General features: G+C 40.1%; 1 protein-coding gene across 10 annotated transcripts in view; it reads right to left on the reverse strand.

The window, feature by feature from the left end:
* PLEKHG1 (pleckstrin homology and RhoGEF domain containing G1) overlaps window positions 1-18,050 on the reverse strand; it is a 139,462-nt gene that overhangs the window by 13,341 nt on the left and 108,071 nt on the right. For all 10 annotated transcript variants that reach the window (XM_075498997.1, XM_075498996.1, XM_075498993.1 and 7 more), the window contains 7 exons: window positions 13,058-13,127; window positions 6,182-6,228; window positions 5,533-5,683; window positions 4,412-4,543; window positions 1,888-2,070; window positions 1,704-1,799; window positions 1,503-1,589 (listed from right to left, as the gene is read on the reverse strand). In XM_075498997.1, the coding sequence (XP_075355112.1) occupies window positions 1,503-1,589; window positions 1,704-1,799; window positions 1,888-2,070; window positions 4,412-4,543; window positions 5,533-5,683; window positions 6,182-6,228; window positions 13,058-13,127 (766 nt within the window). The remainder of the gene's footprint in view (window positions 1-1,502; window positions 1,590-1,703; window positions 1,800-1,887; window positions 2,071-4,411; window positions 4,544-5,532; window positions 5,684-6,181; window positions 6,229-13,057; window positions 13,128-18,050) is intronic.

The following is an 18,050-nucleotide window of genomic DNA, read 5'->3' on the forward strand; positions in this document are numbered from 1 at the left end:
CACATAATAAGTAAGAAAACAAACAAATGAAATATCCTATGCAACCTGCTTCTCCTTCTACAGGTGCAGTTCAGTAATATTCCACCAGGTGTCACATGTGGACTACTAGTAAATCCTCCAAAAGCTGGGCAGAGAGAAGTCTCCTAACTAGCAACTACCGCTTTGTCAAAAAAAAAAAAAAAAAAAAACAAAAACAAAAACAAAAAAAAAACAAAAAACAGACAACCTCAGAGATTTATTTGGTTACACTTTTCCTTTCTCAAGTGAAATTATTTCCCTGAGTGGAAAATGGCATTATATTTTTGGTTACACATTTTTTCCAGATTAAAAAAAAAAGTCCAGTAAGAAGTAAGAAAAAAAAAATCTTGATACAAAAGCTGAGATCATGCTGTAGTATTTTTTTTACAACCTCATAAACTGCAATGAGTATTTACATTGTAAGCATAGATACTAGCATAAACATTATACCTTTGATAAACTCTGTCAACAAAAAGATAAGAGGAGAATTAGTAATAGCAACTGCTAGGGCTTTTTTCTCCCATAATTCTCTTTTTGTTGAACTGTTGAAAATGAGAGTTAGTACAGCACCATGTATGTCAGTCTCAGGTAACATTTTTCAGCCATTACAGCATAAAACTCAGTGGAAAAAAAAGTCAGGGAAATTGATCAGTGAAACTAATACTGAAAAAAAAAAAAGGCAGTAAACTCCGGGGGAGGCGGGGGGGGAGGATCAGAAAAAAATCCTGCTTCCACATGAGTCAGTGGCTGCTGTGTCATGGCAAGAGTTAACTAGGGTTAATACCCTTTGAGAGGTGCAATATGCTACACTGGGAAGCATCACCTGGAGCCCTAAGACATGATTTCATAAATAAAAGGGCCAGGTTTCCCTACTCCAAGACATTACAGCTATGAATATATCAGTGCCTCATTTTCTCTGGCATAAAGCTTACTCGCTATCTCACCAAAAAGGGCCTAGATGTCCCAGCTGAGGATGCAGGGTTCAGGATGGGTGTGTGTATTTGTAAAGTGAAGTGCATGCTGCCAATGGCTTCACTGCTATGATATCTAACCAAGACAGATTAAAATTAGCTTGGTAATGTCTACACATGCTGCAATTAGCGCACGTCGGTGTTGTGCAGACAGGCAGTATCAAGCTAAGGTATTCTCTTATAGTCAAGCTTTCTGACATTGCATCTGTTACTCATGTCTTAGCGGGCAAATCCTAATATGGACAGCAATGCTGCTAACCCAGTTAAATGATTCTACTCCTGTACCAAGCCCCGTAGATGCTTATAGTAGAACTTTCCCATTAATTTTGAGGAACTTTCAAAGACATAAGGAAACAACATGTTAATTAACCTCCTGGAGTCTAAACTTTTTGTAAATTGCCGCACATCTTGCAGCTAACAAGATTGCTTTAAGTTAGTACACATACAAGGCGGTGTTTTGCGTTTGGTTTTTTGGTTTTTTTTGGGTTTGGGTTTTTTTTTTTTAATTTTTACCTTGGCAGGAATTTTAGCAGGATGATTTTCTAGAATTAACCTCTTCAAGTGAAGAATCCAAAGGCGCTTGTCTTGCTGCGACTTTGCCTGATAAAAAAGTTGTAGCACCATGAGAAAATTCATTACTGCACTGTGCAGGGTCAGGAATAGCATACGGTCATCAGCCAGATTACCCAGTGGGCAGGGAAGTTTCTGTCATACCTGGACAGTATGCTGCATCTTGGGATTTTTGTAGTGGAAGACACTAAAGCTAAGTGGTTCCTTTGGTATTACTTCAACAAGCATCAGGTTCCCACACTGTAACAAAGAGAGGCAACGATGTGAATCACAGAAGAGTTTTGGGGAGACCTCAAGACAGCACATTACCACCTGCTCTCTGACGTACCAGTATGTGAGCTTTGTATGCAAACGTTTCATCTCTCTTTTTTGTAATTAGCAGCAGCTTGTCAAAGAGGAACAACGTGCGCTCATTTTTGGCTCGCTGAATGCGAAACGTTCCTTCTAACACCAGCTCCCCGTAACTCGTGAGGTCTGGTCCTTTCCAGTTAGTGAGCAAACTCTGTATCTCCTGCAACAGATCAAAGAAGGACAACCAACGTTCATTTCAGAGATCTTACTGAAATGAAGACTCGAACAATCTGCTGAGGCCATTCCCACTCTCCTATATAACGTTCAGCATCCAACAGCGGAAAGTCATCATACGCCAGTACTGAGGTTGCTAGGTTATGTGCAACATTGCAGCCAGGTGCTTGGAGGCCTATTGCTAAGCCCGGACTAAACCATCCCCTGCTGAGTACTGGTTGCTGCCTCTGTGTGGACCCAGCAAAGAGTCCTGAGCTCCCTGGGGCAGCCTGTAATGAGAGCGCACAACCTCATCTCCCCAGACTTGCAGAGATGGAAAATGGTCTGTAATTCAGTCATCAGTCTCTCTCGTGCCTGCTCCCCTCTCCCCTCTACGTACCTAACCAAACCCTCTTAACATTTCCCTCTCACCCTGGGTATCCTCCTGAAGTTGTGTGGTCCCCCACTGAATGAATAATAACTCCTTGTCCGTGTCCTATAGGCCCATCACAGAAGACACTTCTGTGAGGTGTTCAGATTGAAGAGATGTTTCTCAGAAGACTAAAGGACCAGAAGTGATTTGGTCAACTGATCATTTGAAGATGAAGATTTATTTGTATTTTTAATGATTTGTACACATACCATAGATATTTCTCACCTTATTTATTACTTAAGAAAAAAAAGGCTGGAGAAACATCTAAGAACATCTTCACAAGCCTGTGTCACTTAGCTATGGCTGTTCTGGTTTTCCTGAGTTGCTCATTTTTTCTGTCAGTGGCAATGACATAGGACTTAAGCACGGGACAGCAAATTCTAAAAGCAAACTAAACCTTAACTAAGGAAATCTTTAAAAGCATCCATTGGACTTTAAACCTGGCAGCATTAGCAAAGCAGGGACAGATTTCCCCATCCTAGGCTGGTCTCTCTCGGACATTACACTTTAATACAGCATTCAGCTAGAAAACATCTCAGTACATTTGAAGCTCAAACGCAGCCTAGAGCATTCACAGAAAGAAAACCCCAAAGCAGTAGACTTCGGACTATACACAAGACCGTTATAAAAAAAAAATTTAAACATAACAAATTAAAAAAGTTGCATTTTATGAGATCTCTCCAGGAACTTGTAAATAAGTCAGGGTGCAGCACAGGGATCAAGTCCACCACTGTTGCGGGAGACTTTGTGCAGGAACTGCTGTCGCAGTACTTGCAGCATTACAGACCGAATGGCAGCGTGATAGCCCACAGAAGACCTATCCTTATGGCTGCAGAAACAGATTTTATGTTTTTAAAGGGTAACTATGAACATAAACATTTTCCACAACCCCATACGTTTGCCAGGTGAGCTCAATAAATTAAAAAAAAAAAAGATCCTTTCTTCCAAAAGCATTTAACCCTTTTTATTGCCAAATATTACTGGTTATCATTACTCAGATTTATAGCAGACTGCATTTCCAGCAATGTGTGGCAAAAGTTACACTGCTGTAGGCAAGATGTTATCAAATGTAACCCTGTTCTCCCTACATGTAAACAACAAAAAAAACCAACAAACCACAAAATATGAGGGCCAATAAGTTGCGTTTACATTAAAAAGAAAAAAAAGGCAAATAACAACAACATGTCGATTTCTGGAATGGTATAAGCCTATCACTCCCTTTTATAAACTAAAAAATCCCCTCAGTTTTCTTAAAGCAATATAAATACTGCTGATGAAAATGTAAAGTAAAATCGTGATTCACTGGGAAGTCTGAAACAGAATGAAAGACCTGGAACAAGTCTACAAAAGAGCTTGCTCTTGATGCCAAAAGTTACTCAGGGTGTAGCTTTTGTTTTCTCCTGAAAAATTCTTCATTTGAAGCAAAGTTAACCTTTTTCTAACCATCATGTTTCTAGGTTTATACGTTTCACAAAGCAACTGATAATGAGTCTTCAAAAGCCCAAGAGGAAAGTACTTAAACAAGAAGAAGCACAAGAAACGCCTCAAAACAAAATTAATCAGCACAAAGGGGAGAAATCGGAAACCACAGGATTTCTGAACAAAGCCATGCCCTAGGGTTGTACAGCAGTGCTGTACAATTGAGGGAAAGGAAGAAAGAAAAGTTATCTTAAGTTCCATATTACTGCAAAATAAACGCTTTACAGGATGCTGCTTGTAGGGTAGAGATGTCTGAGATTTTCCTGCAGCAGCTATGACCATGGTTTCTAAGATCAAACAGCCACAGGCATACTCCACAGGAGTCTAAATTATGACTGACAAAGATTAAAAGAAAAGATAAACTAAAAAATGTTAATGGCATATATATTGACAAAACCAGCTCACAAACACCCATAAAATCTCTTTGGGAACTCACTTGGAGCCTGATTGCATGTTCATGTTTCCTCTTCATGTCATTTATATGCCATGCCACTCTCTGCATTGTATCTATGGCATCCAGCACCACATCATAGCCCTCAGTGTCCTTGTCAAGGTGATTTTCTATTTCCTAAGACAGGGGGGGAAAAAAAAGTCCTGTTATTTCTAAATAAATTTTCCCAGCCGGACGCAGTACTATGTTTTTATCTGTACTATTTTGTCTTTGCATTGTGATCACTCAAATGCAACGTTCCTGCCTTTGTTCCTATTGCATGTTGTTATCAATTTGATTAACGCAAGATGACTAACAAAGCCAAGCCTTTACGGTCAGTTTAGCAGCGACTATACTTGCAGCAGCTGATGTGAGCAGAGAGGCACAGAAAGAGAGCGCAGCACGCTGACAGGAGACCTTTTCAGACAGTGTTTAATGGCTTTCTTAAAATGCAGAACATATCTACACACTTACAAAACCCTGATGGAATTACACTAGGCATTACTTTACAGTTGAAGAGCAGAAAAGCACCAGACATTTTAAATAAGGATCAGTGTCTTTACACTTCACTAGAACATGACTCTCTAATAGGAAACATATGTGGAAAACGTTAACAATAAAGCAGGAATTTCCGAAACTTGCTTAACCCAATTCACTGAATATGGAAAGAGTTCCCACTTCCTCAGTCATTCCTCTCCACAAAATTCTTACCAATCAGGGTGTTTATATGTATTTAGTCCTTCTTTCAACCACCCCCAGCATTGCAACATGTGGAAAAATGCCGTTTTCATTGGAACAATAAATTTGTGTACAAAAGTGTTTAATCATGACAAGAATCTTCCAAACAACTTCAGAAGTACAGACCAGTTTTAAAAAAGAAAAAAAGCTAATTATTTGGATGCACAGACTGATTCAATGTATCTAAAACAATTACCATAAATTCCCCACTCCAAATATATTCATATGCTGCGAAGTGACAAAGTCTCCATATGTAGACATCAAGCACCCCCAAAAGAAAGAGCATTTAAGGAAACCCAGAACCTGTCTAACCGTCAAGCCTTGTACCAGAGGCAGGAACTTCGATGTGCAGCAGCCCTAAACTAAATAAATTTCTAAAGGGTGCTTACATGCAAAAGCAGGTGGTACTTGAGGATGCGCTGAACAGGTTTCAAGAGATAGGAGCCCAGGGGCAGAGAATGCTGCAGTGCTTCTTGCCGTTCCCTGAAGAACTTAGCCAGCGCCTTGTTCCTCATGCACTCTGTCAACACAGCCACCGACCTGGGAACATCAATACATGGCTTTAAGACACATGGCTTTGTCTCCTTAGGTCTGTAGGTAAAGTCAAGAATTGTTTCTTTCTTCCCTTGTAAAAGGGGGCAGCAGGCTCCTAATCCAATCACTGCTGTTTCTGTTGGGTTTAAGTTATCTTGTGCGTTCAGCTATGTTTTCCCTTGACGTGCAACCACTCACTCTTACTGGGAATTACCTATTTGGAGCACTGCAGAATAAGACCATCATTTTCTAAAGGACGATAATAGCAATGAATGACAAGAACAGTCAAACCAAAAACTTTCATTTTGTGGGGTTTTTTTTTGTTTGTTTTTTTTTTTTTTTTTTTTTTTTTTTTTTTTTTTTTTTTTTACAAAAAAAGGTAAACTCCTTGACCCTTCTTCCAATTTGGGAGGGGAAGAAGCTGGGGTTTTTTGTATAGACTGTAACTTGCATTACATAAACTGGCCAAGGGACAAATGAAGAAAGGGAACGCAGAATTCCTACCTTGGATAGTTGGTGCAGTACTGCGTATATATGTGGAAATCTTCACTCTGCATGGGGAGGAAAGGTTTATATATATTCAGATTTTGTCAAAAGCAGCAGCTAACAGGTGTGCAAGATACAGATGATGACATCAACACAATGCCTCCTCCTGTTCCTGATCAATGAATTCTCTACTTTCACTGTGATAGTCACTACCAGAGACCTATTCATTTCATTTCAATTTTTGTGGGGGAGATTCTTCCTTTACTTGAAGGAAAAACCAAGGAAACCTACACAGAGATAAAACAAGTGGCTTTGCAACAGAGCCTCCAAAGTCCTTTATGACAATCTATGCATCTTAAAAAAAAAAAAAAAAACAAAAAAAAAAACAACCAAAACCAACAAAAACAAAAACAACCCCCCCCAACCACCACCACACCCCCCCCCCTTCAAACAGCTGACTTGCACATACCTAGTTTTCTGTGTGCTAAAGCACACACCTGCTTATTGGGAGAAGTAAGTTTTGCAGGTTATGTTCCCTGTGTGATTTTCAAACAACTATAAATACTTCCACATGTGAGCACAGTCTAAGCGTGAAAATTAGAAGCCACAAAAGTGATTTTTTTTTTTTTTTTTTTTTTTTTTTTTTTAAGTAAATCATGACTCTGTGAAAGCAGACAGTTATTACCCAAACAAGTTGTAATTAGATTTAGGTGGGTTTCCACACTTGCCTGTCACAGTGAAATTGCCCACGCTTAATGCTGACAAGCTTCTCAGGGCAAAAGCCTAAGTTTCATTTCTTTCCTCCTTGGCCTAAGATTTTTTCCTTAAATCATCATCATTTAATTCTATGCAAGAACAGGTTTCCAGAAACATTCCCATGTGCTTTAAGTTCCCATCTGCCTATCAACTTCTATCCCAAATAATACGCAATTTCTGCAGCTTGCTGGAGTCCTAAAGACTAAGCAAGCACTGCAGAACAGCAAAGTGCTCCCAAAATCAATTACTTTTTCCTTCCTGAGCCCTAGACCGATGAAAAGCAATCCTCCAGGAGTAAACAAGACCCCAGTTTCCACTGGAAGCATCTCCAGAAGGGACTCCGACATTCTGCAGCACAACAGCTGTGCTCCACGAGGGGTAGTCTCCCGGGGGTAGGCGCTGGTGAACGGCGAGACCAAATATCTGCCTTCACAGAAGGCAAGAGTGCTCTGAGGAGCAACACCACTTGGGGAGAGGGCTGACGCAGGCTGTGGCTTTGGTTTCTCATTGTTGGTGTTCTGTGGGTTTGTTTTTTTTTTTTTTTCTTTTTTGGCCATTCATCAGAAAGAGCCAGCTCAGGCAGTACCCTTCCCCATTTCCAACAGCGCTGCTCCCTTCCCCCTCCCACAGGGGTAAAGCAGGTTGTGCCACTCATTTCTCCACTGAGCAGGGATTCATAAGGAATGACCCCGAACAAAGTAAGATGCTACTCCACGTGAGTACAAGTCATTGCAATTCATTTCAGTATTTCTTACTGGATTTCAATATTAACTGTTCTGAAAAAAATAAATAACTCGAGCAAACTTCTAATTAATGTCTCTCTAGGGGACTGCGATCCCCATTTACTCACTAGTGGGCTGTAAGCTTATTAAACTGCTCTTCTCTTAGAAACCAGCAAACCAAGTAAATGTAGTCTTGATACAAATACAGTTAAACAATTTAGCTTGGGTTTTCATGCTTGGACTAATTTGGTGGTTGCAGCTCATTTTTTCGGCGGTGTACCTACACCCTGTGTCCACACCCAGAGCCAGCAGGCTCGTGTCATAGCCTGTCCCTGTCCACGTTTGGGACCTCCGGCCACAGCTCCAAATCCTCTCCGCTCAAAATGAAAAGTTATGAAACCTCAGAGCGCTGCAGACGTTACACTGTGTAATTTTCTACGGCAATCACTAGCAAACTAGCTAGCACTTGTAATAAGTCAGGGTGCTTAAGAGAGAGCATTAGGATGAAAATCAGTATGATAAATCACCTTTTTTCATTTTATATATGTATATATTAAGACAAGGTTTTTGTTTAGGGGCTTTTTTGGTATAAATTGTAATATATTCCCATGGCTACAATCACAGAACAATGCAATTTATAGAACTACTTCATAAGCAAAGTGCAGAATATTTTGTGCCAATTTTTTAAAAAATATATATATTCTAGTCATAAATATAGTCACATGATTGTTCTGCTTTTCAAACAAAAAAGAAAGGAACATCTGTTGTGAAATTTTAACAAATGAAAGCATTATATGTAAAACACACAAGGCCATTTCAAGGTTTCAGAGTGGACTGAGTGCACATTCCCCACAAAACCAAAAGCAGAGTCTGAAATCCCCAGGAGCCTTTTCACACTGTTCCACTTTCAGTTTTGTTTTGGGTTTTTTGGGAGCGGGGTGGGGTGTGGTTTGTTGGGGGGGGGTTGTTTGGTTTGTTTTGGGTTTGGGTTTTTTTTGTTTTGTTTTGTTTTTTTTTTTAACACAAGGTCAAAACTATTTTCAGTGGGATTTTTGGTTTTGAAAGAATGTTAGTCTAGCTATTAAGCAGAACAACTTGTATTAAAAAAAAAAAAAAGTAGCTCCTTATGCCCTCAACACCTCTAAAAACTTTAAGAATGGTTTCACAATCATCCCTGCTTTCTGAACAGACAAGACTCCAAATTTCATACGGCACTTACGTGTGTATGCGCTTCACTGCGCCACAGCTTATTTCCATCAAATGAAACCATCAAGGAACATTTACTTTTACCAAGCTATGCGAGCAGACTGCCAGTAGAAAGTCAATTACATCTATTTCGCCTCCAGAATGAGACTGTTGATACGCATTCAAACTTACGAAGCTGGCATGAATCAACATCATATATCTTGCCGAGGCATCGGCAGGATTCACGTGAACACGCTGGGAGCGGCCGAGAGAGCCACTTCCAAGAGAGGCTCTTCCTACGCCCGAGTATGGAAGCCGCACTGCTCAGGACAGCTTCCGTACTCTCCCCCTGCCTGCCTGGTTACCCAGCAGCTCTGCATGGTCAAAAAAGGGACCTTTGTGCCCAGCTTAGTTCCCATGCCCAGCTGGTCTTCTCTACTTCACAGCAGACTCCCCAGGGCGAGCACTGTGTTACTGGGAGCGTATCGGGGCACCAGCCCTGAAGGCTAAAGCCAATGCTGTGAACTATGTTCAGAAGCAACAGAAAACCCAGGATAAGATGGATTTAATATATTTCTATCAATACTTTCACACTGCATGCAAAACACCAGCTACGGTCATCAGGATTTCTTTGGACATTCTTATCCTTACTCAGCTTAAAAATAGTTTTGTTCACCGCAACTGTCTTCAAACCAGATTAAAAAATTATCTCTGCGGGGAGACTGGAATCGCTCCAGAGATCTTTTTTAACCTGGCGGCCCAAAGCTGGTGTGGTAGATGGTGCAAAAACTGAGACCCAAGCCAAGAGTTCATCCACACTGACTACAAGTCACCCTGAAGAGCACAAGGAGATCCCAGCCACACTTAGCTTGTCCCCCGCTGCTGAATCAATTCACTGTGCGTCTCCTCCTCATGAAGTGAAGTGCCAAACACATGGCTACAGCCCCAATCTTCTCTCAATTCTTGGTGCGCTGTGCTTTTTATAGTCATAAAAGGCACTTTAAAAGAAAATGGAGACTGAGAAAATGAGCTGAGTCAGAGCGTAAGCTGAAGCCAATTGTCTGGATCACCTCTTCATTAATGAGATGCTAGATTACAGTAATTCTCCCTTTCCCCTTGGTTAAGCTGTTGGTGTGCCTTTCAGAAAACATATGTTCTGAATTTCTGGGGTGCTGAGTGAGAAGAGCGACGTGCCAGAATTAAGCTCTCCTTCACAGCAACTCACTTAAATGTAAACGTGTGGAATACTGAAGTCAATCTTCTAATTAACATTGGCATCATTACTATGAAAATGAAAGACTGAGTTGGCAAGAAAACATATAAACAAAACTTTTATGTGAATAATTAAGCTATAGCTAAGCTTGCACTGGAACCCTTTTATCAGCCTCCGATTACAGTTACCAGCAAAATGTCTCCAAGACATTTAATGTACTAGAGTTAATGCAGTTCCTCTAGACAAAGCGGCAGGACCAAAGCTGGTAGAAGCTGAATTAGTACACCACTACCCTCAGTGGCAGGTTATTTCCGTGCAGCAGCCATCCCACACTGTTTAAACAAATACCCATCCACACCATCTGCATCTTGGGGCAGATGGTAAAGGTAGCCATTCATCACTGGACAGCAGGTTTTTAGAAAGCATGCTTTTCTGCATTTGTGTCTCTATTTGCCTGTGGGTTATTAATGAATTAAAATACCTGGAAGCAGAGGGATTTCATACAATGTTGTAAGTTGTTATTAAATATTTCTATTTACATAAAATCATAGCTTTGCATGGTTATTTTATCTGTTAGTGAGCTTTATGTTACTGGCTAGTTCACACTAAAGAGATCTTGCTGAAGTCTGTTAACAAATAAAAGCTGCCATTTTAGGAGATACTTACTTTGGGCATTCAGCACAACAGATGTTAAATAAAGATTCAAATCCACAATTATGAGGTTTTGTTCAAAGTGCGCTAATGTGATTTGATAACCCTTACTATATTTCCCTTAAATGTAAAATTTGCAAGTCTGTTTACTCCTCAAGCATGAAAATTATACCCAGGAAACACACTGATGTATGATTGTGTGAGGGAAGTATAAGATGCTATACAGCAAATTTTATTGAGCAAAACCAAACAACGTAGTCAAGTTCAAAGAAACAGTCCATCAAATATGGTCCAAAACTAGACCTTACAAAATGAAGCTCCCTAGATGTTTTCACAAATATCAAACATTTTAGTTCCAACAAGCTCCAGAGTTACTTTAACCATAACTGTTCTGTTATACATGCAAACCAACTTTGTTTCATTTCACATGAATCCTGAAGAAAGAAATAGCTATTACTTTATGCAGTTACTGAGCTTCATGAAATGCAAAAAGTAAACACAGTACCTACAGCAAAAACTTGATTATACATTTAAATTCCCAACAACTACAGTATTCACAGCTGAACTAGTAGGGTGAAAAAAAGTCACTGGAGCCAGAGCTCATGTAGCCTAAGCACGGTTCCACTGGAAGCATTAAAGAAGCTCCAGCAGAGCTACATCCATTAGCTAAGGCTGTGAGCTATGACTTCAGCATATTATCATCCCTGTGCTTAACTCACAGTGAAGATCTAGCACACTTGAAGCAATCAAGCAATAAATGGCCGAAGTCCCATAAGATTGAAGGACTGCATACTGCCAAAAAAGGCAGTTTTATTTCCACTACTCAATGCTGGGAAGATACAAGCAACCAAGAATGGACAACTGGAGTCTGTTAAGACAGTCAGCAGTTGCTGTAATGACATCTTCACAGCCAAAACCAGAACTGTGGGGTATTTTGGTATTGTTCGATTTTGCTTTTAAGTGTTTGCACTTGTCTGGATGAAGCTAAAAAATGCTTGTTAGGACTGCAATCTCTAGCAATTTCTGAGCCATGAGCCAGTTGCCTGCCAATAATACAAATGCTAAAAGCATTTGACAAGGGAACAAAAAGCACAACGAATGATATGCAGATGGATTTTGGAACTAACAGTCAGAAAGTCTACCAGAAAACTCCTTTCAGCTGGCCAATGTGAATGAGCGTGCAACCTTTTCCTGGACTTGCTATTATCACTTGCACCACCTCTGTTTCATGTCCCAGCCAGGAGTAGCCCCAGCAGTCCCAGCTATAAGCAAGCAATACAGCAGAAAGATCTACCAGCTCCAAACTGTGCTATCCGTAAACATCCTGAAGGCCTCACAATCGGCCTTCACTGCCCGGGCACTCTGCTGACTTATGCTCAACTTCTTGTCCGCCAGGACCCCAGATCCTTTTTTGCTAAGCTCTTTCCTAGTCAGCCAGAGCCAGCGTGCACATGGGGTTATTCCATTCCAGAAGCAGGACTTTGTGCTCGCCCTTATCCCATTCTTTCTCCTTCAATTCAATATAGGCTATTTGGAGTGATAAGAACGTGCCATAAACCCTATTGCAGCGGGGCAAAAATACATCCTACTTTTGTAGTAGTGGTGCCAACACTAAGATCTCTCAGTGCTTATAAAAGATCAGTTACGAGATAAATAACAGCTTTCTCAAACTCAACTCAAACAAGTGATCCAGTGAAACAGCAGCACTAAGCTGATATTATCACTCCCCTTTCCAATAAAATCCCTTGTGTCACAACAGTGCCAAACAAATTACTGGACCACCACGGGAGGGTGGTCCAGTTAATCCTAAATCCTTGTGTTAGACCTAATACATTGAATGCTTGGTGCTGGCAATACTGAGTTCAGGACAAAGTATAAAACATGACAGGGTTTGGCTTTTTGTTTTTGTCGGGTTATCTCAGAAAACAATATGGCCACAAGTACGTTAAGGTTATTGCCTTTTCTAGAATGCAGCCAAGTTGTATTCTCTAGTTGTTTTTAGCTGACAAGGCATAACTGGAGTACCACTTGATCACCTATATTAAAAAAGGAGGAAAAAAAATCCCTGTAATACTCCACAAAAAAAGATCTAAAAATGAGCTCTAGATCAATAGCTCCACCAGTTCAGATACACTTACTGAAGAAAATAACACCTTTTTCTTGATTTTTTTTCAAATGCAGATGAGACAGGTATCCCTATCACCTACTAAGAGAAATTCATTCCCTTTCCATAGATTTGCTAACTTTTCTTGGTTGAAGTCACACAAGCTGTCAGAATTAGGTCTCAAAAGCTAATAAATTAATCTTATTTCCCCATATCACTCTGCAGCTGGCATTGTGCTGCAGACTCCTGCAGTAGCCACTTACCTTGGAAACAAAACAGTCTGCTATAGCCACAGGATCATTTTCACAGTTTTCCAAATCTTGCAGAAGTTCACTAAAACAAAGAACAGGAAAAGGAAAGACAATTATGGCATACCTTGGGATAGACACATCTGTATATTCAGAGCCAGACAGTGCTTCATCATTCATGGCAGTGATGCCCAAAGCATTTAACGACACAGGGAGTTCTAAAAAGGGAACGAGAACCCTCTTGATGCCCCTCTTCCCCCTAGATGCATAGCCGCTGGGGTTTTTTGTTGGGAGGCAGAGGAGCACTCTAAGGAAATGGTATTCCCACATACTTAAAAATTCAAGTTATCACAATGACCGTAGATTGCTGATCTCCTAAGCAAAGCTGAGCCCCTTCCTTCAGATTGACAGGTCTCCAACAATACTTATAGTGGTGTAGTCATACAGTTGTGTAGCTTGTGTATCAACTCACACAATTTAAAACTAACAAAATTTAAAAGATACTGAAGCACACGCCCTGTTCTATAAAGACTTTGTATGTTCTAGGAGCTTTACTTGACAGAGGGAAATGAGGAGCTGGTCTGAAAAACACAGATGAGAACCAGGGATGTATGACACATACAAGAAGAATGGTAATAAGCTCACTCAGGAAAGTTTGTCTACCTTTAGTGCGTCTCTTCACTGAAGAAAAACGGTTAGCCTGGAAAAGGTTTTCTCAAATGGAATATATAAATTCTACATGCATAAAAATAAAACCTTACTGAGAGGATTTTATATTTTTGACATGCCAAGCAGGAAATGAATTCATTGAAACAGGAACAAAGCAATAAGGGAGCATGTTCACTGTTGTATGAAACTCAGTTCTCGAAAGCCAATTCAGTGAAAGAAAGAGTTCAAGCAGAAGAAGAAAACCTCAAAGGTCTCTCCTTGATCCAAATAGTCTTTAGACTTACTAAAAGAGGTACTCAGAAAAACGAGAGAAGAAACTTGAGTTTTCTGCCAAATTGTTCTCTGATAGAGCTTTTCTTTTTTTTTTCCCCTCCTCCTTCTCATCAGATGATTTTCTGTTTAGGGCTACTTTTCTCCCAGTTCACAGCTGGTTCCCTGAACGAGTTTTGCGTAAGAGTTGCTAAGCCTGTATCTATGGCACTACCCCTTTCCCCTCTACGCAGACACAATTTCCCTCTGTAAGTAAGAAAAGGAGTCAACCAGAAAAGTTTCCTGACTTGTTCTTTGCTTCTCTAATTACTGGAGGAAGGAAGGGGAGAAATCAGCAATCAGTCACAAGGAACAAAGAGACAAAGACCTTAGGTTCAGTGGTCACTAAGCCACTCTGTACAGCAATAATTTAACGTCCACACCTCAATTTCTCCCTTCATCAAACTAGGAATAAAAATATGACCCTTGCTTGATACCCCACACTCATGAAGCTCCTTTACATCAGCAAAAGAAGCTGTAGCAATGGTGACCACAACCATTAGTTATAATGACTGTTCCACACATGAGTTTTGGAAATAACATCAAACACACTGAACAGGCTCAGAGGATTCCTGCTGTCTGGCAGGCAGACGTTCTCCTGATGGCTTAGAGTATGTAGCACCTTCATTGCCATTTTATTCCTACTGGTCTCCTATAATACCACATTATTTCTCCTACAGGGTACAGCAGTACAACACTTAAAGATTTTATATATTCATGCAATGAGTCCAAGTTTATGCAGTAAATATGCTAGTGGCTTGCATCTCCAGCACAAGCCTATAGTGCAAGGGCTGTGCTTTGAAAGATTTTGTTATCTATACTGCACTCTCTTCTGTCTCACCCGGCTGGTAAGAATGGGATTGGTAAGATCAGCCTGCCACTGTAAAAATAACAAATCTGTCATGCCCAGAAATCCTGAAAAACTTAAATAAATCCCTACGGTACCAAGCTGACATGTGAAAAAGCAGGGCTATTATTATAGGCTACATCTAAGTACCTGGCAGGAGGCATAAGAAACAATAGAGAAAAGCATTAGTTCCCTTCACCTGAATATCCAGAGGTTTTACGCTGTTCACAGATGGTACCACAGCTCTCGACCTCTGCGACTCGCTTGTGGCAACCACCCAGGCAGGGAAAGGAGCTCGAGGGAGCACCGTCAGAGGAACTCCATGCTCTTGCATCTGAATCACTAACAAGACTCAGACTGAAGCATGCCGCAAATGCCAGTGCCATTTAAGACCATGTACTGAGTTATGCAGCTTGGTTTACTATGGGCTGAAAAAATCTGAATCTGTACGATCATCATCAATAGCTAATGCTAACTCCTTTGGGATGAGAGAGGTAAATGTAAAGAGACTGACAATTTTTCATGCAGTGCATTCGCTATCTTTTCAAGTTAAATGAATAAAAGTCTCATTACAATGTCTTTTAGGATGCTTATATTTTTTGGAGTACGAATTATTTTCAAGACAATACACTTACCTTGCCCCCATGGGTGAAGACTTTCAACAAGACAAAGTGCAGGTTAGTATCAAATTGTTGACTACAGGAGGTCAAGAGTGAGATAAACACATCTGTAGGTCTGCGAATAATCACCCTATTTGCACACACAATTCAGGTGAGGCACTTTTTATTTTATTCCTTTTATATCATCACCACACCATTTTAAAGCAAGACACAAGTATTTTTCTCCTCCGTTTTGATCTGAATTGGAGTGAGCAAGAGATGGTAATGACAGGGACATCAGACAGGCAATTTTGGTGGAATGGAAGGAATGGAAAGACGCAGGAAGGAAACGGCATGGTTTGTCCTGAACCCATGACAAAAAAAAAAACAGTTGATAACCAAGTACTGCACAGTCTAGCCATAAATGCTAAAGCAACAGCATCCCTGAAAAACTTCATTCTCTCAATGCCTGACAAAGCACAGCATTCAAAACAAAAATGGACATAGCAGGCACAATCTGGTCTTCATGGTAGAATACTTTCACCCTATAAAGTTCTGGAAAATTAATCTGAAAAGTTCAGACTTCCAGTAAAAAGAAGAAAAACAATCAAGAGAAATTTAGCCTTGATATAACTTCACTGTCACAAAAATCCTGTGGCCAAGCCTAATTTCTTTCCACTCAATAAAAAAACCTTTTCCATTAAAGGTGAGCTCTTACAGGTTTTATGAAGACTCCTCCTGACAACAAGCCAGCCCTTACCACCGTGAAGCTCAGAGCACAGGAACTGCTGAATACGGCAGTTACAGAAAATGGCCCTGCACTGTATTTGTGTGCTTCAGTAGTCACCGACGGACAAGGACCACGCAGGATGATCTGCGTCAGCAGCAGAGCTTTCAGCTTGGCCTCTCCTAAGATCATCTGAGTGTTGTAGAAGTACTAAACTTGAGCACGTTTCTCTGCAGAGTTCCCATTTCAGAATCAAGTCATGGTATCGGGTGGAGAATTTATCCTAAACTGACACTGGAAAGAATCTCAACAGGAGAGGCCAGGGAAGAAAGGCAGCAAATGCTGACTTAGAGAACGCTTCCCCTTCCGAATAAATAAATTAATAGTGGGGGAGCTTTTCCCAAGAGAGAGAGCAGGACCAGTGGACCAGTATATAGTCAGTGATTCTGCTTTAAGAAACAGCTTTCCAAAAAGAGATCATAGTCACAGGACTAGCAGACTAGCATCCTGACCATCATTTCTGCCATTCAGTGCAACACCTAAAAATCATAGAGTAGTTTAGCTGAGAAAAATTCCCATTTACTGAAATGAAATTTCTCAGATCTGTACAAAGTCAAAAAAAACCCCCCAAGACTAAAACAGATCATTGATTAATGGTCAAATTCAAAGTTGAGAAAAACAAGGTAATTCTGAAACTATAAAATGATGCTCACAAAAAAGCATCTGAAACTACTAACACAGAACTGCCAAATGGACCTTTTTCAAAGGTAAAAATAAATAAAAAGGCTCTAGAGTATGTTTAGGACTCAGCAGCTACATGCCAAGTTTCACACAGGAGGGAACTTAATCCTTGAAGCTATATTGGAATCTACAACGAGTGTTCAGTCTTAAAAGCTCACAATTTCCATGTCAAATTTTAAATTAGAAGGCCTGAAATACATTAGTAATTTACGAGAGGCTTCGGACAACTTTCCAGTGATTTTTAGCTGTTGTAACATATCTATCTCTAAAATTGCCCCAAACTGCTATTTTTCTTTTCTTTTCTTTTTTTTTTTTTTTTTTTTAACCTCTGCAAATCTTCTTTTGGTAACTCAATTATTCTGTACAATGCCTGATCAAACTTGAAGGTATTTTTATTAAGTAATAGTTGCAATGATGCTGGTATAAATGTGTCCTAGCTACCAAGTCTGCCATTTCTCTAGCTTTTGAAGGATCAGAAAATATAACAGCCAGGACTGTATTTTCCATCCTGTGACTGCTGGGAAGCTGTAAGCTCACAATCATTGTCTCATGGCTCTAAAACACATGATCAGGCTACCACTATGCATTTTCTGTCATTTAGATATTCAGTCAAGTCAGTTGTTGTAGCTGAAGCAGGACACAGCAGCTTTCTAGTTAAGTGTATTTCCATTACTCTGCAGTAGCTGTTTTATGTTTCAGGAGAAGATTTTAGGTTTCACCTTTGTCCATAAGTTCTGAATAGATCCGTCCCCATTTTTCCCTTTGATACTGAACAGCGATCCCAGCAGCTGAATGAAGCACTTAAGTAGCTTCCCATGATGATGGAAAAACATTGAAGATGCTCTTTGACACTAGTTCTCCACTTCAGAATCCTCTTTTGATTCAATTAAATTATCTGTTCTTCAAAGAACACAGTAGTTTGGGAGATTTTTTGTCAACTATAGCAAAGCTAAGAGAGCTTTTACAGGAGTAATGGGATAGAAAAGACGTGGGAACTTTATACCAGTATATTTCTTACATCGATTGAATATTCAGGTCTTCCTTAAATCCTGAATAAGTTAATTATTTTTATAATAACAGAGGATTCAGACAAAAGTAGCAGTAGCATGCTCCTAA

Source organism: Mycteria americana, chromosome 3 (assembly GCF_035582795.1).
Source record: "Mycteria americana isolate JAX WOST 10 ecotype Jacksonville Zoo and Gardens chromosome 3, USCA_MyAme_1.0, whole genome shotgun sequence".
NCBI classification, from domain to species: Eukaryota; Metazoa; Chordata; class Aves; order Ciconiiformes; family Ciconiidae; genus Mycteria; species Mycteria americana.